Here is a 25,733-nt window from a genome sequence, read left to right as displayed (position 1 = left end):
AGCTGCAAGCAAAGAGATGCAGAAGCCCAAGAACAACCGACGATATGAACCAGAGTTAGTCTTTGCTATGCCTTGAAAGTTAGTCTGCTGCAGCATATATAAAGCCGAGGAAAGGGTCATTTAGAGACATGATTTATTTATTCACGCTTTCAAATTTTTAACCTGTTAATAAATAGTTTCTTACAGAAACAACTCTGCGTTTTGCATAGGCTTCAGGCTGTCGATTCCCACAATGTTATGTGAGTATCGTAGGAGGCAAGGGATTTCTCCTCCTGCCTAGTGTGGCAGGCCACAGATAGCAGCCTTTCTGAGGTAGGTAAACAAATTCCCTGCGACCGTCCTCTTCTTCTGCACAATGCAGCACCCCCTTTCCTAGTCATCTGACAAGCTGAAATTCATGGCTGCCGTCAACGTTGCAGAGAGCTTGGTGGCGATCTTCTCTGCAAAAGAGGAGAAGATAAAAAGGGGTTAGATGTCTGAATGGCATCCTTGGAAACCTCTTGTCTCTTTTCTAAAATGTGCAGCTGCAGCTGGCTGGCCATTTTAGGTTTGCAGGGAAGTAGCCTAATCAGATTCAGGCAGCCGCTATTAATGGAACAAACTGATGGGGAAGGACAGTCTTGTCCCCTCGGCATTTGAAGAGGGGGAGGAAAGGTGAATGATGTACATGCAAATGTGTCATCCTTTCTTCTGGCAGTGAAGGAGAAGATTAGATGACAGTAAAAATCATACAGGGAGGAATTCAACATTGTGCTTTTCTGATCGTTTTGGCTGGCCAGATAAAACAATATGCCTCCACATACTGTTTTGGGATGGGACACAGGTGGTACTGTGGGTTAAACCACAGAGCCTAGGACTTGCCGATCAGAAGGTCGGCGGTTCGAATCCCCGCAACGGGGTGAGCTCCCGTTGCTCGGTCCCTGCTCCTGCCAACCTAGCAGTTTGAAAGCATGTCAAAGTGCAAGTAGATAAATAGGTACCGCTCTGGTGGGAAGGTAAACAGTGTTTCCGTGTGCTGCTCTGGTTCGCCAAAAGCAGCTTAGTCATGCTGGCCACATGACCCGGAAGCTGTACGCCGGCTCCCTTTGCCAATAAAGCGAGATGAGCCCCGCAACCCCAGAGTCGGCCACGACTGGACCTAATGGTCAGGGGTCCCTTTACCTTTTTTACTGTTTTGGGGGTCCTTCCATACCCCATGAACGAATGGTGGCAGGATTTGCGGGAGAGTCCTGCTGTGCAAGCAGAAATCCTTGCACATCGTTTCCACAGATGGGACATAATAACTGATTCCCATGTACGGACTGAAGGGTATCAAGGAAAGGGTGCCTGAGGCCTGGGAACTACTGAAAAGGAAGAGTGGAGGCTCTGTCACAGAAATCTTATGTTGTGGGACATTCACGGGCTTCTGGAACCCAATCCGGGAAGAAGCTACAGAGGGCAAGACTCTGTCCCCATCCACTGGGGATGGGGATTCCAAATGGGGGATCTTGAATTTTATCTTTTCACTCTTCCCACCCCCACTCTACCCCCACAACAAAGAAAAGGAATATGACCAAATGACAGCTCTTAAATCTTTCCATGAGGACAGCCTTGCTTGCTCTGGTTCCTTAATTTACTCGAAGGATGATTCCCAGGAAGTAACTGAGAAAAAAAACATTTGCAGATATTCAGCAAGGCATCTGCTCCCACTCTGGGCATCCTTTACCTGCTCGTTTCTGCCGTTTTTTGCGTCTCTTGCTTGCAGCTTTCAGGCCTTGCCCCTGGTGCAGAGGGTCCAAGGCGGAGATCTCTGCTAGGTTAGGAGCCCTTGGCACAGACTTCTCTGCTTCCACTAAGGTCTTGTTCTTGGCTTTCAGCTCTACAGTCATTGCGCCAAACTAGGGAGGGCAAAAGGAAGATCTCCTTCATCTTAAGCTTCATTCTCTAGCATGTATAAAACAAGGAAGATTGCAGCCTCTAGCAGTTGGCTTAAGTTCTTGAGGCTGCTGGGTTGGAATTAGTTGCAATGCCTAAACTCAAGTTAGAGCCCAGTCACCGTTATACTGCCATGGCCCAGTTACTGCAGCCACAACTGCACTATAAATATTTAAGAACAAAAAACACTCATTGGAATACTCTTAAAGTGGCTTTATCCTGGGTGCTATGACCGTGACTGTGCGCTGTGCAATTTCAAAGAAGCACAGTGTGCAGAAATCTGATCTGAACTTTCATTTTAAAAAGAGAAAGCAAGTTTCTAGCCCTGTTGGTTGCAAAAAACAACAACAAATGTTGAAAAGAAGTGGCAGCATATAAGCAACTAAGAGCATATGAAATAAGATTGCTTGAAGTCAACAACTTTGGGGCCTTAACATCCCATAAAATTACGGATCAGATTGGGCAAACAGCACAGAGTGACCCAATTTATACAGGTTGGAGATCCCACATTTTCTTGATGCAGAATTGTGACATTTCAGTACATACAGCCGTGGCTACAAGTATTTATTTGGAGAGCTGGCACTGAACTTGATGGATAGCCCATCCAATTTTACCCAGATCTTTGAGCTAGTTAGTGCAAAATGGGAGCCATTCAGATAAAGATCATACACGTGCTTATGATCACGATTACATGTCTGTAACACTACTGTCATATGTCTCACTGTGGATCCAGGGCTAAAGGTACTACATGAAAGGTTATCATTTGCCAAATGAAGATGGGCAAGACTGAGCCTTAGACACGACCACCCAGAGTTTTTCGCCATCTCCCTGCTCAAAGTCCGGCATGCATTCGCCCTAAACCACATTGCCTCTCTGTTTCAATCCATAGCTGGCAAGGGACTGTTGCTGTTGACATGACATATATTTCATCTTGTACTGTGCTTTTTGGAACATTAGGAGTTAAATAAAAGAATCTTGTCTTTTAGGCGGCAGAGAGTTCTCATTCTCTTCCTTTCTCATTCTGGCATTAGCTGCCAGTGCTGTTCCTAATTTGTATGAGGAAGGAGTCTCTCTCTCTCTCTCTCTCATTCCAGGCACCTCCGTCTTCCAGTTTGCCCCTCTGTTTCTAGCCAAAAACCAAACAGACCTTGAGTGTTTTCATCGCAAGAAGGTAAAACCACAAGCCTGTGGATTTGGCTATCTGACAGTCACAAGATTCCTGACAAAACCTGGCCGGGGTGGGGGGGGAGAGGAAACAGCCTACAAAAACTTTTTGTGGCTGCAGGACATCTGGGGGGGACGGACGACCCAGCAGCTCCCTCAAGCCCCTTTTCTCACTCCACAACACTTCCACTTTTGCGCTCTTCTAATGGCTACTTCAAATATCAGACACACAATTCTGAATTCACCGAAGTGTTCTTTTTACACATCAAGTTAGTTCAAAATTTAAAATAAACCACAAAGGGAATTCTTAAAAACCTGGGAATTATGGGGGGAAGTTTCAAATATTCCACAACATGATACTGACAACTCTGTGTCGGAACATTTGTTTTGCATGCAGAACGTCCCAGGTTCAGTCCCTGGGATCTCCAGGGAGGGCTGAGAGAGACCTCCGTCTGAGTGGAAAAGGGAATGTTTTACATTATTCTTGTTTATAAAACCCAGTAAAAGAAGAAGAAAAAGATAATAATTCCTGTATAGGAGAAAAATAAATGTCATTCTGACAGGAATAAGTCTACACACAAAAAAGAAAAGGGAATGCTTTTCGCTCCCTGGGTCAAATCCTTATCAGGGTCAGCCTTGTGGGCCAAATTTAACAGGTGAGCAGGGCTGTCCACCTATCACATGATATTGTGGGGTTCCTGCAGCAGAGGGGGGGCCCAGGATGACAAAGGGGAATCTTTTGCCCTTTTACTGCCCACCCCAGCTGGGAAGAGAGAGAAGGTAGCGAGAGAAGCTTCCTCTTGCTTCCTGCTACTGTGAATGTCTTTCTCCCCTTAGGTCCTTTCCTACAACCACCACCCTCTGCTAAGCAAGAAAAGGAATCCTGCATTTTCTCTCGTTTCCTATTGCAACAGCAATCCTCCCTGTGTTTTTCTATTCCTCCTCCATTGTTGGAGGTGTAAAGGAGGAGCGCAGGAAGGTTTGCAAAGGGCTCTGAAACTTACAAAAAGCAGCCCAGGCAGGGAGAAGTGGACTCTATGGCAGCCTCCATTTTCATCAGCTGTTTAGCACACACCTTGTTCTAGCAATCAAGCTCTCAATCTGAAGCCCTTACCCTTACCCGCCCGACATCAGGTGTGGCTTTCCCAAAACAACCCATGGGCTACAGCAGGCACCCCCAAACTCGGCCCCCCAGATGTTTTTTTGGGACTACAATTCCCATCATCCCTGACCACTGGTCCTGTTAGCTATGGATTATGGGAGTTGTAGTCCCAAAACATCTGGAGGGCTGAGTTTGGGGATGCCTGGGATAGAGGTTCCCCATTCCTGTTGTAGGCAAGCCTGACTTAGGCAGATCAGTGGCCTGACTCAGGATAAAGTAGCTTCCTAGGTTCCTAAAACAGCGCCATGACAAGTCAAAGCCCTCTGCAGCCAGGATCTTGAAGTTGGGTGTCACAAATGGATTGGAGACAGAGGAGTGGTAGAAGGAACCAGCTTGGGAACCTCCAAGGGAAGAAGGCTCAGAGCCCAGGGATTGATGGTGGGATGGAGAAGAGGGGTCAGAGGGAGAAGACGAGGAGGAGGAGGTGGCGGCAGCAGCAGCTGAAGAAGTAACAGGGCTTATTGAGCTGGGAGAGTCTGTGGCAGAGAGAAGTGCAGAATCGGAAGCTGAAAGGGGAGAGGAGGGAGGCCAAGAGGCAGAGATGAATCTGGCTGGTGAAGAGCCACAGGTGTCTCCCCCTCCTCCTGCCCCCTCTCCCCATATCTCCCAGAACCAGGAAAGGCAGGAAGAGGGCGGAAGAGAAGTTAGCTTCACACAAGCAGTCTTTGGAAAGGAGGGGACCTGAAGCAGCTGTGGGGGTGGGAACCTTCAGTCTCAACAACGGCTTCGTGGGGGCAAGACCTCCTGGGAATGAATTGCTTTTCACTATAGACCTGACACTCTGGGGCAGAGCCTGTTTTTTCTAATAAACGGCTAACCTGCTCAGTGTGATTTACTGTAGGCTTTTTTAAAAAAAATATTATTTGCTTTTCTGTTTCATCATTTCATCAATGTGTAGTATGTTGCAGACGAATGCATGGTAATAAGACAAGAGAAGAAGAAATAATTTAACATAAATATAAGACATATATCTGTAAATAACAATAGTAACATAATTTGTTCCTTTAAATTATCTCTTATGAGCCTGTGATTTACTGCAGGCTTGCTCATGTCACTGGTCGTGTTCATGTTCATGCCTACCTCCTCACTCCCAGCTTCCTCCATCTTAACCTCTCCTTGGTCCTGAGGACAGAGTTCCTCCTCCTCCATGCCAGCTTCTTCTCCAGTGGTGAGGCCAGAGCCCTCCAAGGTGATGCCAGCAGGGCCCGAGGGCAAGTCTGCAACAGGAAAGGTCTGTGAAACACCTCTCTTGAATTGCAACAGACTGAACTGATGAAAAGGGACAGCGGTGTGGGGAAGGAGGACACACTGAGGTGGCGACTCATCTCTGACCAAAGGAGAACAGGAGCAAAATCTGGTCATCCATCTACTGGGCACCTTCATAGATCGCCATCTCCCTCATGTAGGGATGATCGCGGAGTGGGGAGTGGGGTCCGGAGGGAGCACACTCCCCACCCGCAGGCAGCCTCAGCCTGCCTGCACGCGTGACCTTGGGGTGAGGAGCACACACACATTTGGGCACCTGAGGCAAACCACAACTGGCGCCTTTCCTCCAGCCAGGGAAGAAGGGATGAAGAGCTACACTGGGAACAAGGGTGGGATGAGAGAAGCCACTGTAGGGGTGGGTGCTGCCAAGGCTTGCCTACGTATCTTTAGGCACCAGGCAAATACATTCCTTTTCTCTTGAGTATACAATCTTTTAAACTGGAGGGGTAGGGGTGGTGTGTTATTGTTCTGTTTGATACTATGGTATGTATTTTTGTACCGTGGTACCTAGGTTTATGATCCTAATCAGTTCCAAAAATCTGTTCTTAAACCAAAACGTTCTTAAACCAAGGCGTGCTTTCTCGTAGCAGCAGGGGACTCAATTTACAAATGGAACAAACTCAACAGGAAGCAAAACATGTTCTCATTCCAAAGCAAAGATCACAAACCAAAACACCTACTTCCAGGTTTGCCGCCCTGTGATCTTCAGATGAAAAGTTGTATAGAAGATTTAATAATAGCTGGAATGGCTGGAAGCAGGATCACCGTGCCTCGGCTTCTCTCTCTGCCCTGTCACTTACTTGCCAAGACTTTCTCGTTCTCTTGCTCCAGGGCCTCAAAATCAAAGGCCTGGCCCATCTCCGCAACGATCTCGGCGCTGAGGTGAGTGGCGAGCGTGTGGGTCTCAGGTGGGTGTGTGAAATAGCTGATCCTCCCACTAGCAGGACAAAAAGGAAAGCATTGAACACCGTTATCGGCAGCATGCATTCCGGGGAGGGAGGAAGTAACCCTTCAGGACTTCCGGGTTAGCGCCAACGGCTAATGGCGGATTCCCTCCGAGCTCCGGAGGGAATCGGCTCCACAGGATCAGGGTCGTACCGCTGCGGCGACGCGGAGACCCTTAAAAATCACAGGCGGAGAAGCCTGTGAACCTGGTGACTCGGCGGGCACCATTTGCGCCCCCCCGACCTGCAAAGGAGCCTTTTTAAAGGCTCCGGAACGGGGGACGGGGTGAGCAGCGCGGTGCTGTGAGTCGTCTGCTTCTCCTGTGGAGTGAAGCCGCGCTGCCATGGCCGGAGAGCGCTGACTTCTTCTTGTGATTTGGACTTCAAAATAACAACCCGTGAGTAGTACAGAAATTGGATTTTTAAAGAAAATTTTTCGGCGAATTAGGTACGATCGGGGGAGGTGTAAACAGGAAGTCAGCCTCCTCCTCCTGTAAACAATCTAAAGCAAGGACCTGCTAACTAAGGTCGAGAGAATTTTTTCTTTTATCATTTGGCAAAAGACATTAATTTCACGATTTGGCACTAGAAGAAATCTTACTGGAAGATAAGAGCTAATTTTGGGAGCTGAAGTGCCACCCCCCCCCGGACCCGGGAGTGATCCGCGAGAGAGCCTGTTGAAGGTATTGGAAGAGTTTGACAGCTGTCAAATTAGCTGTCAGACGGAAAAAGAGAACTTTCTTTCTGTTGCTTCTGCTGGCTATACTTGTTACAATTTGACTATATTTTGTTGAAAACAAGGAAGAACAGGAAGTAACCCTTCAGATCCATTTCCCCCCATGGCTGGTCCTTGCCCACTTGAGACTGGATTAGAACTGGCGGCCACAAAACGCTCAGCCCTGGGGCTGCTCCATCTCGTCCTCAGAACCTTACACCGGCCTTGCCTGCTCTCCCTAGGCCACATCTCGCACCAGCCCTGCTTTACATCCCCTCAAGTGTTTTTGCCCAGCTGGAATGTGTTCTTGAACTTAGATAATGCTTCTTGCTTCCTGTTATGGAGGACTCAGAGGAGTGTGTGTGTGTGTGTGTGTGTGTGTGTGTACCTGCCTACTACACAAAGGTAAAATTTAGGTTCATTGCTCCGCCCACTTTGCCTCTGGCCCCGCCCACCCTGGCTGCCCTCAAGGGAAGGCGGTCCTTCCTCTGGAAGAAGTTCCTCACTCCTGCCCTAACAATGGCAAACATACATACATACATAAATTTTTATTTATACCCCACCATTCCTGGTTCAGAAAACTGGGCTCCCGGAGGTTAACAACAAATTTAAAACAATTGATGCAACAAAAAACAGCATAAAATACAGTATAAAACGTGAATAACAATAAATTCAGAATTCAAAAATCAATTTAGGGGGGAAATCCATCCAATATTAGATGATCACCAGGGCTAGCTGGCTAAATAAGTCCTGTTTGGGCCAGCGAGGAGACCAGGGGAGAATTACCTGTGGGATCCTAGAGCGGGTAATCTTCATAAAAAGGGGAGGGAAGGAAGGGGGATAAAAGATCAGGCTAAGTTCAGATTGAAAGCCAGGCGGAATAGCTCTGTCTTACAGGCCCTGCGAAAGGAAGTTAAATCCTGCAGGGCCCTGGTCTCCTGGGACAGAGCATTCCAACAGGTCCACTTGATCATCACCAACCACTGCATGAGACAAAAGTTCCTTCATCCTGTTGAAATTCTGTTCTGTGAACGGCCCTGAGACCTCCAGGTATAGGGCAGTATATAAATTCAATTAATAATAATAATAATAATAATAATAATAATAATAATAATAAATTAAATAAATAAATAATAAAAAATCAGTTCTTCGCTCACCTTGTCCAGTCACTTAGTATGGCTTTGGCTGCCTTCTCGTGGTCAGGCGTCCCTCCTTTCTTCAGCTTTCCCTGCCGCCTGGCCAAATGAGCCAGGAACTCCATGGTGTCCTGGAAATCTGGCACGCGGTAGTGCTGCATAATCTTGGGGGGGGGGGGAGAAGAAGAGAGAAGCAATTACTCAGTTAGTGGTAATCCTCCTGCCTCCTCAGATGACTGCAAAAAGAGCAGGATTGACTGACAAGCACTGGGGGCTCACAATGCCCCTCTTGAAGTCTTCCCTCTGGCACACTCAGCCATAGTATTGCTGGCTCCTTGGGAAATAAGCTGATGCAACACTGAGTTCAGGAGAAAGAGAGGCAGGGAAATATACTGGTCATCATACCCTAAACCATTGTTATTGTATTTTAGTGTTATGTTGGAAGCCGCCCAGAGTGGCTGGGGAAACCGAAACAGATGGGCGGGGTATAAATAATAATAATAATAATAATAATAATAATAATAATAATAATAATTATTATTATTATTATTATTATTATTATTATTATTATTATTATTAATCTCCAAGCAGTGGGCTAAGTCCAGCCTGCCAGCCAGACCTCTCAGTTTGGCCCCTGCCATTCTTCTCAGGCAGCCGAAGAAGCCACAATTTTCCTGGCACACTCAAGTCACTTGTGCAGCACTGAAAACCAGGGGAGGGGGGTGTGCATTACAGACAAGACTGCACTCACTTTCTACCCCACCAGCTCACTTTTCATAGAATCACAAAACTGTAGGGTTGGAAGAGATCCTGAGGGTCATCTAGTCCAACCCCCTGCAATGCAGGAATCTCAACTCAAGCATGCATGACTGATGGCCATCCAAACTCTGCTTAAAAACCTCCCAGGAGTCCGTTTCACTGTCAAACAGCTCTTGCCATCAGAAAGTTCTTCTAGGTGTTTGGTCAGAATCTCCTTTCGGGTAACTTGAAGCCATGGGTTCGGGTCCTAGCCTCTGTGCCTTGATAAAGTGGCTCCCTTTTCTCAGCACAGCTTCTTTCTCACTCACCACTGATATGCAGCCCCCAATTAGTTTGCTTCAAGGGAATTCAGCCCTCTGAAAGGGGGGGGGGAAGCCTCCACATGCCTGTGCACACACCAAAAATTTAAAGCAAATTCCCTCACATCAAAGGATCCTGGGAACTGCAGTTTATCCCACACAGCGCTACAATTCCAAAGACCTGTAAAAAGGTAAAGGGACTCCTGACCATTGGGTCCAGTCGTGACCGACTTTGGGGTTGCGGCACTCATCTCGCTTTACTGGCCGAGGGAGCCACCGTACAGCTTCCAGGTCATGTGGCCAGCATAACTAAGTTGCTTCTGGTGAGCCAGAGCAGCACACAGAAACCCTTTTTACCTTCCCGCTGGAGCGGTACCTGTTTATCTACTTGCACTTTGACGTGCTTTCGAACTGCTAGGTGGGCAGGAGCAGGGACCGAGCAACGGGAGCTCACCCCGTCGTGGGGAGTCGAACTGCTGACCTTCTGATCGGCAAGTCCTAGGCTCTGTGGTTTAACCCACAGCGCCACCCGCGTCCCAAAGACCTGTAAAAATCTACAATTACCAGGATTTGGGGAAGGAAGACATGTGCTGTGAATGTATTTAAATCAAGGGCAGTTGAGAAACCCAGTTACTACCTACTGTTAAAATTTAATTTCCCAAAAGAAAAGGCCCTGCGAAGTCTGCTGCAACAAAAGCAACAAGAACCCAGTGACATGCCTTCAAGACCAACAGGTTTCCTGGAAAAATAATCACTCTAGACCAGGAATCCCCAACCTTTGGCCCTCCAGATGTTTTGGACTACAATTCCCATGATCCCTGACCACTGGTCCTGTTAGCTAGAGATCATGGGGGTTGTAGGCCAAAACATCTGGAGACCGCAGGTTGGGGATGCCTGCTCTAAACGAAGACCTTTGCCTGAAATTGCATCTGAGCGGATGGAACCTGGAGGGCACACTCGCTCCTTTCAACTTGGATTTAATCCAGAAAAACCACAACAAGCCTACCCCCAGAAGCTAACATCAATGAATTAAGTGAATTAAGAAGCTAACATCAATGAAAGTGAATTAAGTTTGCCACTCTACAACTCTTCTCTCCCAATTCTCCCTAAAGCTTTGAGAGGAGTCCAGAATTCCTGGCTCCCCGCTGCCTAATTGTCTGCCCCCCATCACAACCAGGGCCTGCCTCCCCCTGCCCCGCCCCACAGCTACCTGCTGCTTGTTGCATCGCTTCAAGATGGCCTCCACTGGGCTCACAGGGTCAACCAGTTGCTCTATCTTGACACAGTTTCGTAAGATCATGGCGGCATCTGAAGTGGGAGAAGCCACAACAATCCCTGGACAGTCCAGAAGTTTGATGTGCTTGTCCAGCTGCACCTCTTGCAGGCACCTAAAAGGAGACAGCACAAGAGGGAGGGAGGGAGTCAACTTATTCCAAGAAAAATGCCCCTCCACCTGTTAGCACCATCTGCTAAAGCACTGTGCTGTATCCCTTCCTGTCGTGAAGGTAGAGCTGGAGCATTATTGCTCCAGCTGTCTATCTTACCACACTTCATAAATTGTGGAATCAGAGTTGACAGGGACTTCAAAAGGCATCTAGTTCAATGTCCTGATGACACAGGAAATGTTCACCCTACAGCTCCCTCTCCAGTGCAGGAGAACCTACAACAGGCCTAGGCAAACTCAGCCCACTAGATGTTTGGGGACTACAACTCCCATCATCCCTGACCACTGTTCCTGTTAGCAAGGGATGATGGGAGTTGTAGTCCCAACACATCTGGAGGGCTGAGTTTGGGGGTGCCCGGCTTACGATCTTCTGAGACCGTCTGTCCTATTTCTGAGCAGCTCCTTTCATCAGAAAGTTCACTCCAGCTGATCTATTTGTTGAGTAACCTCACTGGCAGATATTGGAAATGTTAAAACCTTGCAGGAATTGGCAAGTGGGTAGCTGATGGTTAAGGACAAGTTAAAAATAACCCAAAAAATATTGTAATGTAAGGTTAATTACAGGGAGTGGAATGTGGATTAGAAATAACCAAGAAAACAATGCAGCAACAAGAGGAATTTATGGACACATTGATGGTGGAAAGCCATTTTTTGGGGGGGGATGTATTAAATTTGTTTTAATTTGTGGTTGATTCATTAAAATTTGGAAAATCAATAAAAATGATGTAGGAATAAATAATGAAGCTCACTCCAGTGTTTAGCTGGAATCTACAACTATTAAGCCTGGCCCTCCTCTCCCATCAGAGCAACGGAAACTAAATCTGCTCTGTCAGCTGTGCAACAGCCTTTCAAATATTGAAATTTATTTCATATCACCACTGAACTGTCTCTTCTCCAGGCCACCCCCAGATTTTCTCACAGGACTTGCATCCCTAGGCCTTTCACCATCTATGCCACCCACCTCTGAACACATACCGTATTTTTCCCTCTATTACACGCAGATTTTTTCTCCTAAAAAGTAAGGGGAAATGTCTGTGCGTGTTATTGAGCGAATGTGTGGTCCCTGGAGCTGACAAGCGCGAGTGAAGGCAAAAATCAGGCAAATATCAAATCGTCCGGAGAAGGGAGGAAAGCTGCTGCTTTCCTGCATTCTGCCTCAGGGTCTTACTGCCCACCCGCTTCTGTTTCCTTACTGTGTTTGCTCAAACGGAACAAAGAGCAGAGAAAACCCCTCCCCTCCAGGCAAGCAGAGCGTCTAATTCCTCTCCGTGCGTCTGGGACTCGAAGGCAACATGCAGGTTGGGGGGGGGGGAGAGAGAGAGAAAGAGAGAGAGCTGGCTGGCTTGTGGGGGGGGGGACTTTTGCCTGCCTTTCCTCCCTCCGGTAAAACCCCTCTCCTGCATTCTTAGCCAGCTGCTTCTCTGCACACCCCTCTCCTTGTCGCTTCTATGTTTTTCCTTCCCTCCCTACTTAAAACGTGGTTCCAATCACGGATCCACATGGATCCTCAGGATCTTTGCATTGAGTCACCCCAAATTCACCATCAGATCACATAGCAATGATCTGATGCAAAAACAGGGCTGCAATGGTGCAAAAACATGGTTACAAAGCATGGATCCACATGGATCCTCAGGATCTTTGCATTGGGTCACCCCAAATTCACCATCAGATCACATAGCATGTCCATGGCTACAGCCTGCACCAAAAAAATCACGCACCCACTGTTGCCTGGGGCTGCAATGGTACAAAAACGTGGTTACAAAGCATGGATCCACATGGATCCTCAGGATCTTTGCATTGGGTCACCCCAAATTCACCATCAGATCACATAGCATGTCCATGGCTACAGCCTGCACCAAAAAAATCACGCACCCACTGTTGCCTGGGGCTGCAATGGTACAAAAACGTGGTTACAAAGCATGGATCCACATGGATCCTCAGGATCTTTGCATTGGGTCACCCCAAATTCACCATCAGATCACATAGCATGTCCATGGCTACAGCCTGCACCAAAAAAATCACGCACCCACTGTTGCCTGGGGCTGCAATGGTACAAAAACGTGGTTACAAAGCATGGATCCACATGGATCCTCAGGATCTTTGCATTGGGCTACCCCAAACTCACCGTCAAATCACATGTCTGTGGCCGCAGCATGAAGCACAAAAATGATACATCCACTGTTTCATTCAGAATTTTTTTTTCTTGTTTTCCTCCTCTAAAAACTATGTGCGTGTTATGGTCTGGTGCGTGTTATAGAGCGAAAAATACGGTATCTGTTGGATGGCTAGGGCCCTGCCTCTGTGACTGGAGACTGTGTATTTCTGAAGGCCACTTGTCAGACAAGGCAGGAGGGGGCTCCGCCCTTGTGCTCAGGTCCTGGTTGTGTTTCCCACAGGCATCTGAATCGCCACTGAGGGAACAGGATGCTGGACAAGAAGGGCCATTGGTCCAGCAACCAGGCTCTTATGTTCTTACAATACGCATCTTAAAAGTGTGGTGCGCAGAACTGGGCACAGTACTCCAGGCATAACTACTCCACTTCCCTGTGGTGAGGAGTTGCGCTGGACCGCGTGGCCACCCACTGCTCTCCGGGGGCAGGGGACTTAGTCCCCCGTTGCCCGGGGGATCCCGGTGTGATAGGAATTTTGAGGTCTTAGATATATGGTAATGTTCATAAGCGTACCAACCAAGCACGTACGTAGATCAGCACAGGAAGACCAACCTGGAACCATTTTGATTCCTAAACTGAGCAAATGTTTTCTCTGCAAGGTCAAAGTGGGAAACCTCCCCATTGTCTCTTTTCTCACAAATCCTGTCTTAAGGGCACATTTAAGATATGAATAGGGTGTGAGCCTGTGACCTGGCCCAGGAACTAAGTATTTATCATTTCAAAAGACTGGCCAAGCTCCCCAGAAAATCCAATCAAGTAACCTGCCAGACAGGAGATAAACAATGACAGGAGAAAAACAACATTCAAATTTCTGTTTTAGACTGCCTTTTTTGTGATGTAGGTATGATGTATCTGAGGGGTGGTCTTTGGTTACACCCCTTCTGTGATGTATGTATGATGTTTCTGGGGGTGGTCTTGATCTACAGGGTGGCAATTTCAAAAGTCTTTATAAGGCCTTGCATGCCATTTTTCTGGGTTCCTCCTCCTCTCCTGCGGGTGAGGGGAGCACCCTGTTGCAACAGATCAATAAAGATCAAGCTTCCTAGCTGCTTTGCTTCTCAATGTTCTCTGGTTGGCCTCTGTAATCTTCTCCTACCAATAGGGAACCTATGTAAGGACTCTATATGGGCTCTTGGATACCCCATAAGGGAAAAGGGCAATTTTTGTTTACAACTCCGGCCACATCAGAGCCTGGCCAGCCAATCCGCTGGCCGGGGTTTGTGGGTGTGGCCAGGACTATTTAATTCCTCAATCACCCGCCCTCCCTCCCTAATTTGCAGGTTTTAGGCACTGGCCTTGCTATGGACCTCGGTGGGTCACCGTTAAGGGGCCTGGTAGGAATTTTTCCACTTGGCAAATTGGTACTGGCCACTTGGTTTTCGCCTACCTCATAGCAATCATCACAACTTTGTTAGGGTTGCGGTTAGGCATTGATTGACCTTGTGGGGGGGAGGGGACATGTGGCCATCACCTGCCCCTCCAAGCTTAAGGGTATTCCATTAAAGGAATCCGGGGGTGTTGATCTTGTCCAAAGCCCGGTTGGGGGCTAGGGCCTTGACAGGACCCATCGACAGGGCTCCCCCTTCCGGTGGTTTACCCTTACCGGACTTCCTGCACTGCGGGCAGGAGTCAGATATAGTTGGGTCCATTCAGTGCCTAAGCCAATACCGCTCACATTCTGTAATCAATAAAGTTGTGGCCAAAATTTGCCCAATAACATTAACCTAATATCCGTGGTCCTTGTGTGTGTTATTTCTCAGCAAGGGGGTGGCTTCGGGGTCTCGACACACAACTTCATCCAATGAGCTCAGGGCCCCCCACAACTATTGTAATCCTCACTGCATATCTGTAAGGTAGGCTATGCTCAGTGATAGCAACGCTCCACAGCCTGTGGGCTATTGGAGAAAGGATCTGATTTCAGGCCTCTCTGTTCAAAGTCCACCCAGAGCTGCAGCCCCAGTGTTGCAAAACCACCCCCACCCCCTAGATATCTCTCCTGGCCTTCAGAAAAAGAGCACAAAGTCCATTTTGTCAACAGAGCTTTAGAGGCAAAATAGTCCGTGCCTCTGAAGGAGTCCTTTATCTGGTCTGACTAAATGGCTTTTATTTATTTTGCTGCTGTATTTTAACCGTTTAATTGTTCTGAGGTTTTAATTTATTCCATTGGGAGTTCTGTTGTGAATTTAATCATTTTTAAGTTTCAACCAATCGGCCAAATAAGCAGAGTGCGGCGGAGCAAGAGGGTTACCAGCATGTCTCTCATTCATCCCCCCCATCTGCCTATAGCGAAGGTGCTATAGGATACCACCTTTGTCAGGATACCTGCCCCCCAACGCCTCCTCCATCCTGCAACATTCCTTGTGCTCCCAAGCAGTGGGAAGACCTGGGCCACTTTTTACACGGTGATCCTTCTGTTGTGAAAGAGCTCACTGTAGGTAATAAAGCAGTGCAAGGCCTCTGCAGTTCCCCAAAGCTACATTATCATCATCATCATCATCATTATTATTATTACCCTGCCCTTCCCGGTTCAAAAAACCGGGCTCAGGGCAGCTAACAACAAATTTAAAAGACTTAATTATAGAAGCAGCATAAAATACAGTATAAAAACATGCATAACAATAAAATTCAGAAATCAATTTAGGGGAAATAAGCATTAGATAATCACCAGGGCTAGCTGGCTGAATTGGTCCTACTTGGGCCAGCAAGGAGGCCAGGGGAGAATTAACTGTGGGGTTTCAGAGCAGGTAATCTTCATAAAAGGGGAGGGGGAGGGAAGAAAAGGGAAATAAAAGATCAGGCTGAATTCACATTAAAGGCCAGGCGGAATAGCTCTGTCTTACAGGCCCGACAGAAGGAGGTTAAATCCTGAAGGGCCCTAGTCTCATAGGACGCAGCATTCCACCAGGTCGGAGCCATCACCGAAAAGGCCCTGGCCCTGGTGGAGGATAGTCTGACTTCCTTAGGGCCCGGGACCTCTAAACTATGGTCCAGACTGTCTCAGGAAAGGGGGTAGAGGGATGCATCTTGCCTCGTCTCTTAAGACCCACAGCACAAATCTTCTTCCCTGTCTCTCTGAGGCCCACAGCCCCTTCCCAGCATCTGGGGGGATGTCACATGTGTCACTGCTGAGCTGGAGTGCATCCACAGTTCCATCATTCCCCTTCCTCGCACACTGTCTGGCCGACCTTTCCTTTCCATGCCCTGAAATCCAACTTGGCCTGAACACACAAGATCCAAAGCTCTCCTTTCCAGCACAACCAATGCTGTTCTGCGGCCGCGCCTCTGATTGGCTCACAAACATCCTAAAATGTTGCGGGTTCTACAGATAACCTAAAAGAGAACTGGAGGGCCTTAACAGCTTAAGAAGACACCGTACACCAGCCTTTCTCAACCTGTGGGTCCCCAGATGTTGTTTCTGGGGTTTTTTGGTTTTTATTAAAGATTTTCTTGTTTTACAGAAGTATGTGTAATGTCTCTGGTAATTTTTTCCACCTAACATTTTTACAAATCAGTTTCATTTGTTGAGACATTAGGGAAAAAAGGGGTGGGGGGGAAGATGGGTGGCTGTGGGGTCGGGTGGCGATGTTTCTATTTTGCTTAATATATGTGGGGTTTGGTGTTCAGCAGTGCTTGTGCAGGTTCTCTGCTGTTCACTTATGTTCCTTTGGTGGTGAGAGAGGTTGGGGTTGGCCTACGGTGTGGTTGTTTGTTTGTGGTTGGCTGTGGTGATCTTTGTTTTCGTGTGTGAGTGGGGTGGGTGGGTGTTTTGGATCAGGTTAGCCATATTGATTTGTATGCTGTTGGCGGATTATTGTCATTGTCTTGTTGGACTGTGTATGTGATAAAGGGGAGCCATACCTGGGTTCCCAGATGTTGTTGAACTACAATTCCCATCACCCCTAGCTAGCAAGGCCAGAGCTCAGGGATGATGGGAGTTGTAGTCCAACAACATCTGGGGACCCACAGGTTGAGAACCGCTGCCATACATAGACAAAGCTCAAGGGAGAACTACCCCCACCCCAAAACCCTGGCTTCTACAGCATGCGCAGAAGGACTGCTACATACTTGGTGACGCCAGGAGTGGCACCAACACTGCAGGCCCGGCTCCTCTTCAAGCTGTTGATCAAGCTGCTTTTGCCGACATTAGGGAAGCCTGCGGTGAGAGATAGGAGAAGCGGGCAGGGCTATCAGCAAAAGCACCTGCTCCCACTCAAGATTAGTCCTACCTATGTGAGCACCTCCTTTTCTCCACTCCCTATAGCAAAAATAAGGCAGCACCGAAAAGGAAGGCACAGCTGCCCACAAGCCACCTTTCCTCTTTGAATGAATGAGTGCCAGTAGCCAGAATAAAGGCATCTTCAAAGGTTCATGTCCAGCAACACCAACAGGCAGGATCCTTGCTCAGTAGCAAGTCGCTCTGATGTGCAGCATATGACTCCCTCGTTGCAGCGGCTCCGGTATGTTTCTGGGCACAATGCAAAGTGCTGATTATGACCTATAAAGTCCTATTCAGCTTAAGTCCAAGTTACCGTATTTTTCGCTATATAGGACACACTTTTTCCCCTCCAAAAATTAAGAGGAAATGTGTGTGCATCCTATGGAGCGAATGCAGGCTCCTTGGCTTCAGCGATAGCAACGCAAAGCCTGAGGAATGCAGCAGGAACTTGCGCTGCGCTCAGAAGGCTTCAGGGATAGCCGCGTGCAGCCCCTCTGGCAGGGAGAGGTTGCGCAGGGCTAAAGAGGAAGCCAAAACATCCCACTCGTTGTCTTCGCTTGTGGCATAGCCGCGCATAACCCCTCCGGCAGGGAGAGGTTGCGCACAGCCTGTATGCTGCTCTTTGGGGCTGGGGGGGGGAAATAACATTTTTTCCCTTGATTTCCCCCTCTAAAAACTAGGTGCGCCCTATGGTCCGGTGCGTCCTATGGAGTGAAAAATACGGTACCTGAAGGGCTGCATTCCCTCCTACAAACCTGGCCGGATTTGAGATCTTTGAGGGAGGCCCTTCTCTGAGTGGAGACGCAAGAGAGGGCCTTTTTGGTGGTGGCCAGACAATTTTGGAACTCCCTCCTTAGAGAAGTGAGACTGGCTCCCTCCTGGCTGTCCTTCCATAGGCAGGTGAAGACTTTCTTGTTCCAACAGGCTTTTGGGAATGGGCTGCTTTTAAAGAGGGAGCTGGTGCTATACTGCTTTTGTTGTGACTGTATGTTTCAAATAGAATATACATAATATTCTATAAATGCTTAATTATTTTTTAATGCTGGGGTGTCCCCCCCATTTTTAGCTGTTCTTTTTTATCTCTAAGCAGCCTTGAACCGCTGCCAGGGGGAAAGGTGGGGTATAAATAAATAAATATTATTCTTACAATGTGCGTACCCACACATCATGGGCTTGCAGCCTTGGCAAACATTGCCAGGTCATCTGGACTTCAGAGGCAAGAAGTCCGATATTTAACAAGGTCAGGAAAGGCATCTAAGTGCTTCAATTCTTACCATATTTTATAAATTTTCACAAAATTTATACGTACACTGCTTAACTGTTAAAAAAAAACACCTCAAAACATTTACAAAAAGATAACACAAAGTCAAGAAAGAATACAACTGTAATGTAAAAACATACAAAACTTAAAATATTAAAACATATTTAAAGATAAAGGGACCCCTTGACCATTAGGTTCAGTCATGACCGACTCTGGGGCTGCGGCGCTCATCTCGCTTTATTGGCCGAGGGAGCCGGCGTACAGCTTCTGGGTCGTGTGGCCAGCATGACTAAGCCGCTTCTGGCGAACCAGAGCAGCGCACGGAAACGCCCTTTACCTTCCCGCCAGAGTGACACCTATTTATCTACTTGCACTTTGGAGTGCTTTCGAACTGCTAGGTTGGCAGGAGCAGGGACTGAGCAACAGGAGCTCACCCCGTCGCGGAGATTCGAACCGCCGACCTTCTGATTGGCAAGCCTTAGGCTCTGTGGTTTAACCCACAGCGCCACCCGCGTCCCAAAACATATTTAAATTACCTCAAATTATCCCAATGTCTTTCTGAGCAATGGGGGTAGGATTTAAGAGATTCCCCCCGCCGGCTTTCCACCTCCCTCCAAGCGAGGCTCCCTACTTACCCACAACCCCAACACTGATGGCCGTCCTGACATCCTGGTTGCGGCAGTAGTTGGCCAGCACCTTCATGAGGCAGTCTGCCCCAACACAGGCTCCCCCGCTGAGCAGCTCCCCCGAAGCCTGGGATACGGGGACTCGGCTCTGTTGCTGGAGGTGGGGAAAAAGAGAAGCAGGCAAAGGGGGTGATGCACAGCTGCAGCCAGAAGTTCTGCCGCTAAAAAAAATGGCCTGGTTTTCTTCTTTACTGTTTTACTGTTTCCCCCCCTCCCCCAACAATCAATACAATGAAGGAATATAAACAATAAAAGAGAAAGGAAATATCGGCTATGGATCATAGTAATCTGCATAAGAATCAACTCCTAGGGGCCAACAGGGTTTCGCCCCTCCCCATAAAGTATTTGAGGGGGCCGGCTTCCCCCAAAGTTAATAGGCATTGCCATTCAAATGGTGTGCATGCACCATGTCATGCGGTTGATTGTGCGGGGTGGGGCTTACCTGTCCTCAATATTTTATTCAAGTTGGCACCTCTGGTAATCTGGAGTCTCACATACAGTTAAAAAAAGGTAAAGGTAAAGGACCCTGACAGTTAAGTCCAGTCGCAGATGACTCTGGGGTTGCAGCGCTCATCTCGCTTTACTGGCCGAGGGAGCCAGCGTACAGCTTCCGGGTCATGTGGCCAGCATGACTAAGCCGCTTCTGGCAAAACCAGAGCAGTGCACAGAAACGCCGTTTACTTTCCCGCCGGAGCGGTACCTATTTATCTACTTGCACTTTTGGGCACGCTTTCAAACTGCAAGGTTGGCAGGAGTTGGGACCGAGCAACAGGAGCTGACCCTGTCGCGGGGATTCGAACTACCAACCTTCAGCAAGCCCAAGAGGCTCAGTGGTTTAATAATAATAATAATAATAATTTATTTATACCCCGCCCATCTGGCTGGGTTTCCCCAGCCACTCTGCGCAGCTTCCAACACAATATTAAAATACAGTAATGAATCAAACGTTAAAAGCTTCCCTAAACAGGACGGCCTTCAGACGTCATCTAAAAGTGTGGTATTTGTTTATATCTTTGACATCTGATGGGAGGGTGTTCCACAGGGCAGGCGCCACTACCAAGAAGGCCCTCTGCCTGGTTCCCTGTAACTTGGCTTCTCGCAGTGAGGGAACCGCCAGAAGGCCCTCAGAGCTGGACCTCAGTGTCTGGGCAGAACAATGGGGGTGGAGACGCTCCTTCATCAATGAGGAATCAGCACCTTGATACCTCTTGAAAGGCGCCACTTGGCCTCAGAGTTGCTAACTTTGTGTTAACAGTAATAAGGAGTAAGAGAAATCGGTGGAAACAGAACCGGCTGACAGAGCTCTTCCCCAAATGGCTTTCAATGAAAACTAATAACTGGCCAAAGCTGTCACTCACTTGCCCCACTGCAAAATCTCAGCATCACTTACCAGGTTTTTGCTCTGCTGCTGAGTGGAAGCTTTAAAGGCCACTGTGGGGAATTCGTTCCTCAGGTACTTCAGCCACTTTGCTACAATTTCCTTAGATACCAGATCTGGGCCAGGAACAGAAGAGAAGAGTTAACTTTAGGATCCTCAGCAAAGCTTGAATACCAAGCACGTCTCCAGGGACAAAACATCTTTGCATCAACTGCCAAGCCTTGCCAAACCCCTCTGGACTGCTTTGAGTAATCTCTGAGTTGAATAAGCTGAGATAAAAAAATGCATTCTGGGTGTGAATGCAGCCCCTTTCCTCCTCTCTTTGCAGTAGCCCAACAAGCTTCCTAGCATGGCTGGTTCTGAAGCTGTTAATCACAGTTGCTCAGCTGAATGAAAATGGGAAATCATAGTTAACTGAAGGCTTCCTTGCCTGTTCAATCACTCACACCTGCAAGGGAAGGAGCGAAGGGCTTGTGTGGCTGCAACTCAGCTTCTTAAGCTTATGGCTGCAGAAAATCAGTCACTAAGCCTCTACCACTCCCGCATTTGCCCTTCTCTGCTTCCCCAAAGCTTATGTTTCCAAATTATTTGGATACAAGAACCCTGAAATCACAATAAAATTATGGAAAAGCAGCTATTGTAATTCATCTGTTTATTCTATGTACAGTGGTACCTCGGGTTACATACGCTTCAGGTTACATACGCTTCAGGTTACAGACTCCGCTAACCCAGAAATAGTGCTTCAGGTTAAGAACTTTGCTTCAGGATGAGAACAGAAATCGTGTGGCGGTGGCGGCAGCGGGAGGCCCCATTAGCTAAAGTGGTGCTTCAGGTTAAGAACAGTTTCAGGTTAAGTACGGACCTCCGGAACGAATTAAGTACTTAACCCGAGGTACCACTGCCCTGCCAGAATTTGAATTCTGGGAGAGAAGCACAGACCCTGAATATAACAGTGCAGTATGCTGGTTAACACTTGCTGAACACTGACCACGAGAGCGTCTAACACTCTGCTATCCTTGAGTAACACAGCAGAGAGGACTGGAATCATAGCATACCAGTGCCAGACCCCCTTTCCTTCCCAGAGAGCCTTCACACTTGCCTATTTTATTTAACACCAGGACTAGCCTCTTGTTAGCTCCAGCTTGCACCACGGCCTGCTCAACCTGGGGGCAGCGGCAGCCTTGGGGATCGCGAGCGTCGAGGACTTCCAGGATCACATCAGCTGCTTCCACCACCTAAAGGGAGAGAAGGCCAAGAGAGTTTGCCACCTGACAAGTGGCTCAGCCCCTGAGGACAGTCGCGCTCAGAGCAGATGCATCTTTCCCCACACTAAGTGACAACAGTCCCACTGACCTTCCTGAACTCCCTATAATAGGCCCTGCAGGAACTGTCTTTCTCCAGCAAGGCATGTTTCGCCAGTTGCTTCAGATCCATCTCCTGCAGGGAGAGAAAGAGTTCACATTTTAGCTTTAAAATAAATTAAAAACCTTACAGCATTATCTCTCTCTTTCATTAAGAGCAGAATACAAAATTAATAAATAAAAAATATCAATAATAATAATTACAGCTGGGAAAGCATTTTAACACTAAGTAAAGGATAAATTAAAAATATAAGGCAGGGCGAATGGAACACAGTGGGACATACATAAAGGAACAAGTCCAATGCTTCGAACAGCATGGAAAGTGAATTGCAATTGTGCTTGTAGCATAAGCAGAATTACAAGGACTGGCACTATGAGCCACTGTCTGGAAACCAAGAAGCCCATGGGTTGGGTTTAGGACAATAATTTCTATCCTACCTGTCTACAACTGTACACAAGGGAGCTTGCGGTTTAGACGACATGACACACGATGTAAAATATGACCAACACCTAAAAACAAGCTGTTTTAGAGCAACAGGAATATTCACATTGGGGAGTAAATCCACATTTTGAGAATGACTGTCTGAACAAAGGCAGTGATGGGGCCTCTCTCAGGAGGCTGTTCCAAAGTTTAATGCTTAATAGATTTTTGTATTTTAATATTTTGTTGGAAGCTGCCCAGAGTGGCTGGGGAAACCCAACCAGATGGGTGGGGTATAAATAATAAATTATATTATTATTATTATTAAGCATGGGCACAATCAGCAAGTTGTTAAGACTGGGAAAACATGGAGTTCATGATGCTCTCTGTTTGTCTGGATGGAACACAGGATAGAGAGGACTGAGAATGTAGAAACTAGTTTACAGTACATAGGGAAAATGTACATTTGTTGCTCCGCATTTGTTGCTTCTGCTTCTGTCCCCGCACACCACTGGCATGTGACGCTGGAAGGTGCCAGAGAGACAAGAGAACATGGCCCTAGGTTTTGAAAAAGGTTCCCCAGCTCTGCCTTACAGGGTCTCCAAAAAAGGAGGCAGACAAGTAGTCTCTAAACAGCTATATGAACAGGGTCCCATTGCAGTCGGTTTGCATGTCCTTGAAACTTCAGTACCTTCTGTTCAAAATTCTGCTGTCTGTGCAAGGCATCCTTCTGCAGCCCTTCCAAACTCCGGAACCGGCTGATTTCCTTCTGCCGTGCCGTTCGCTGCCGCTCCTGCAGTTCTGTAGCCTGAGAGGATGTGAAAAGACTTAACTCAAAGAGGTTGCCACGAGCCCCATTGGAAAGAGACCCATTTCTCAGGCTCTTTGAAACCTAAGATCCTAGAGCAGCGGTTCTCAACCTGCGGGTTCCCAGATGTTGGACTACAACTCCCATCATCCCTGAGCTCTGGCCTTGCTAGCTAGGGGTGATGGGAGTTGTAGTTCAACAACATCTGGGGACCCACAGGTTGAGAAAGGCTGCTCTAGAGCCAAGGTTTGGTACCCAACCACTGATCCCAAACTGGGAAATGAAAGCAGGAACTCAAAGAAGCCAGCCTTCATTTCCCCATGCAGGGCATCCCACTGCTTAATCTCACCCTTTTCTCTTTTAGCGCTGCTCCTTTCTTGACATGCTCTTTGAAATGTTGCAGCTGAGGCACTCCTGGGTCCTTTTTCCCATGAGGCTTTGCATCCCTTCTCTATAAAAGCCAAAGGAGACACACTGGTAAAGGCAATGAACTGGACGAGACATCAGATATAGAAGACCCTAGAAATTCACCTTAGCTTCACTGAAAGTAAAAATTAAAAGATCCTTCTTCTCCCAGCTAATGCTACAGTCAGAAGCTTCATTCCCTTCCCCTCAAAACTTAGGAATAAAGTCCTCCCAGTCCCCAGCCTGTTATTTTCCACTCCCTTGCTGAGCCCATGAATCTTGTTATGTTTCACATCTGCAAACTGTACTCTGGATTTTAACTTAAGTGAAGCTTACTTACTTTGTCTTTTACAACTCTTATTTTGACCCAGACAAAATCTGCCTCCTCTCCTCCAATGAAACTCAGCTCCCTAAAATTACTGGCAGCTATCGCACTGCCAAATCCAAAGATGTCTCTCTGCCTTTCCACTTTTTGACCTCTGCTGCCTTCAGTGCAACTGGCCCTTCTTTTCTTTTCCTTGTTGGCTCCCTTCATGCTTCCACCTGCTAAATTTCACTTTTCATAAGGACGTATGACGAGTGGGAACGGTTGGTGCTGCCAGTCTCTGCTCACCTTGCCACGTTTCTGTCTCTTCCCAGATTTTTTCTGCTCTGCAGAAGGGGGAATAAAATCAAAGGTGAACACCATTTTACGTTTGGGTTCCCCAGTTTGTAGGAATGCAACGTTTGACCCAAAAACCTGGCAAAATGACTTACTTTTTGACATGGCGTCAAAAGCTGAGAGAGGCGGAGGTTTGTTTTTCTGTCCGATGAGAGCTTCTGTGGCCTCTGGAGAAACTTCTATGTTGCTCTCTTTTCTGATTAACAGCAACTGGAAAAGGAAGGAAAGGTGCCACCAGCACCCCTATTTCAGAACCAAAGATCTGAGCGGAGGAGAACCGAAACCCTGTGATCTCTTGTTGCTGGAGAAACAGAACAGAGATAACCAAACAAGGCAGAGAGTGCCCACAAACCTTGGACAGGACACTCACACCTTCTTGATCCCCTTGATCTTATTCAAACAATCCTTTATTAGGCACAGCAAACCACACATTATAAAACAAACACCGTATACAGATTGTGGAAAATACGAATTCGGCATAACAATTTGCATAAATAATACAGTCTAACACTACCACATCACTGACCAATCAAGAACCACTAAATCTTTCTATAATGGCCCAGTCTTTCCACATGGACAACACTCAAAAATTTAACCACTATTAAAGTAATTTGATCATTCCTGTCCGAGAGCAAGTCCTGAACCGCTGGCGGCATAGAGCCGAGCCTGTTAAGTTGTAAGGCCTCTAACAACTGTCTTCTGGCATAAATGCCAAAATCACAAGAAATGAAAATTTGCTCCAACGTATCAGGTTCCTGTCTACCACATTTGCAGAGACGCTCTGCGTCTGGGAGAGCTAAATATCTTCCTCTTACTATCATCGAGGGAAACATATTAAATCTGGCTGACATAAAGAGCCTGCACAGTTCATGGTTCTTCAGATTTGCCATGTCCCCCTTTTGAAAGAGCCCCTTGATTATTCACGAAGCAGGATGCTAGATCTCACAACTGTTTGATTCCATCGGCCGGACCCATGTGCCGCCTCCCCTGCTGAACTTCAGCCTGCAGCTTGGGGTCGCCCGCGTAACCAGCACGCGCATGTCAATCTACTTGCATGCCGCGGTGCCCCATGCCCGGCCCTTCCGCCCACTCCGGCCCCGATCCTCCTCCTTACCCTCCAGGTCGAAGCTCCCCTTCCAGGGCGGCGGCGGCAGCGGCGGCGTCTGCTTTCTACGACGCACGCGGCTTCCTGGATGGGACACGTGGTTTCCTGCGCGTTCCCGAGGAGGGCGGAGCTCGGGGGGCGCGCGCGACCCCGAGACGCCCCTCCCTTCCCTTTGCTGAGTTTGCACGCCTGTGGGTTGGGATTTCTTGGGATCGGAACAAAGCGAACAGGGAAGGGAGGAAGGGAAAGATGGGGAGGCTGGCGCGAAGGCATGGAGAGCCCTTGAGGCTGTCCCTGTATTAAAAATGTCTCGCCTTGCGCCTTGGGAAATTTGCACGTGTGAATGTGCAGGAAAAGCTTTACGGAAAGAGCTTTGCGAAATCCGCCAGGGGAACGACCCGATTTGCAGAACTGCAGGCCAGGGGGGGTTCGGTTGTTGTCTTTACCCAGCCGACAC

General features: G+C 47.8%; 1 protein-coding gene across 1 annotated transcript; it reads right to left on the bottom strand.

The window, feature by feature from the left end:
* Window positions 1–119: 119 nt before the first annotated feature.
* GNL3L (G protein nucleolar 3 like) lies at window positions 120–25,408 on the bottom strand. Its single transcript, XM_053371451.1, has 16 exons — window positions 25,286–25,408; window positions 24,267–24,381; window positions 24,124–24,161; window positions 23,455–23,556; window positions 22,989–23,105; window positions 21,869–21,952; window positions 21,615–21,750; window positions 20,528–20,631; window positions 19,087–19,231; window positions 17,040–17,127; window positions 10,570–10,747; window positions 8,323–8,465; window positions 6,307–6,443; window positions 5,321–5,457; window positions 1,706–1,877; window positions 120–440 (listed from the first exon to the last, which is right to left on the bottom strand). Exons 2-16 carry the CDS (start codon window positions 24,274–24,276, stop codon window positions 373–375), a joined length of 1,659 nt encoding a protein of 552 aa, XP_053227426.1. The 5' UTR covers window positions 24,277–24,381; window positions 25,286–25,408; the 3' UTR covers window positions 120–372.
* Between the last annotated feature and the right edge of the window lie 325 nt (window positions 25,409–25,733).

The sequence above is a fragment of the Podarcis raffonei genome, chromosome 17, assembly GCF_027172205.1.
Source record: "Podarcis raffonei isolate rPodRaf1 chromosome 17, rPodRaf1.pri, whole genome shotgun sequence".
In the NCBI taxonomy this organism is placed as follows: domain Eukaryota; kingdom Metazoa; phylum Chordata; class Lepidosauria; order Squamata; family Lacertidae; genus Podarcis; species Podarcis raffonei.
Note: the sequence above shows the minus strand (reverse complement) of the source record. Positions and strands in the feature narration are given on the sequence as shown.

What these genes read in the sequence shown, in the direction of transcription:
- GNL3L (XM_053371451.1), bottom strand. An exon ending in CAGCGCTAAAAGAGAAAAGG is followed by an intron (nt 23,106 to 23,454) that starts GTGAGATTAAGC and finishes ACATCCTCTCAG; the next exon opens with GCTACAGAACTGCAGGAGCG. An exon ending in AGGAAGCTGGGAGTGAGGAG is followed by an intron (nt 1,878 to 5,320) that starts GTAGGCATGAAC and finishes TGCCCTCCCTAG; the next exon opens with TTTGGCGCAATGACTGTAGA.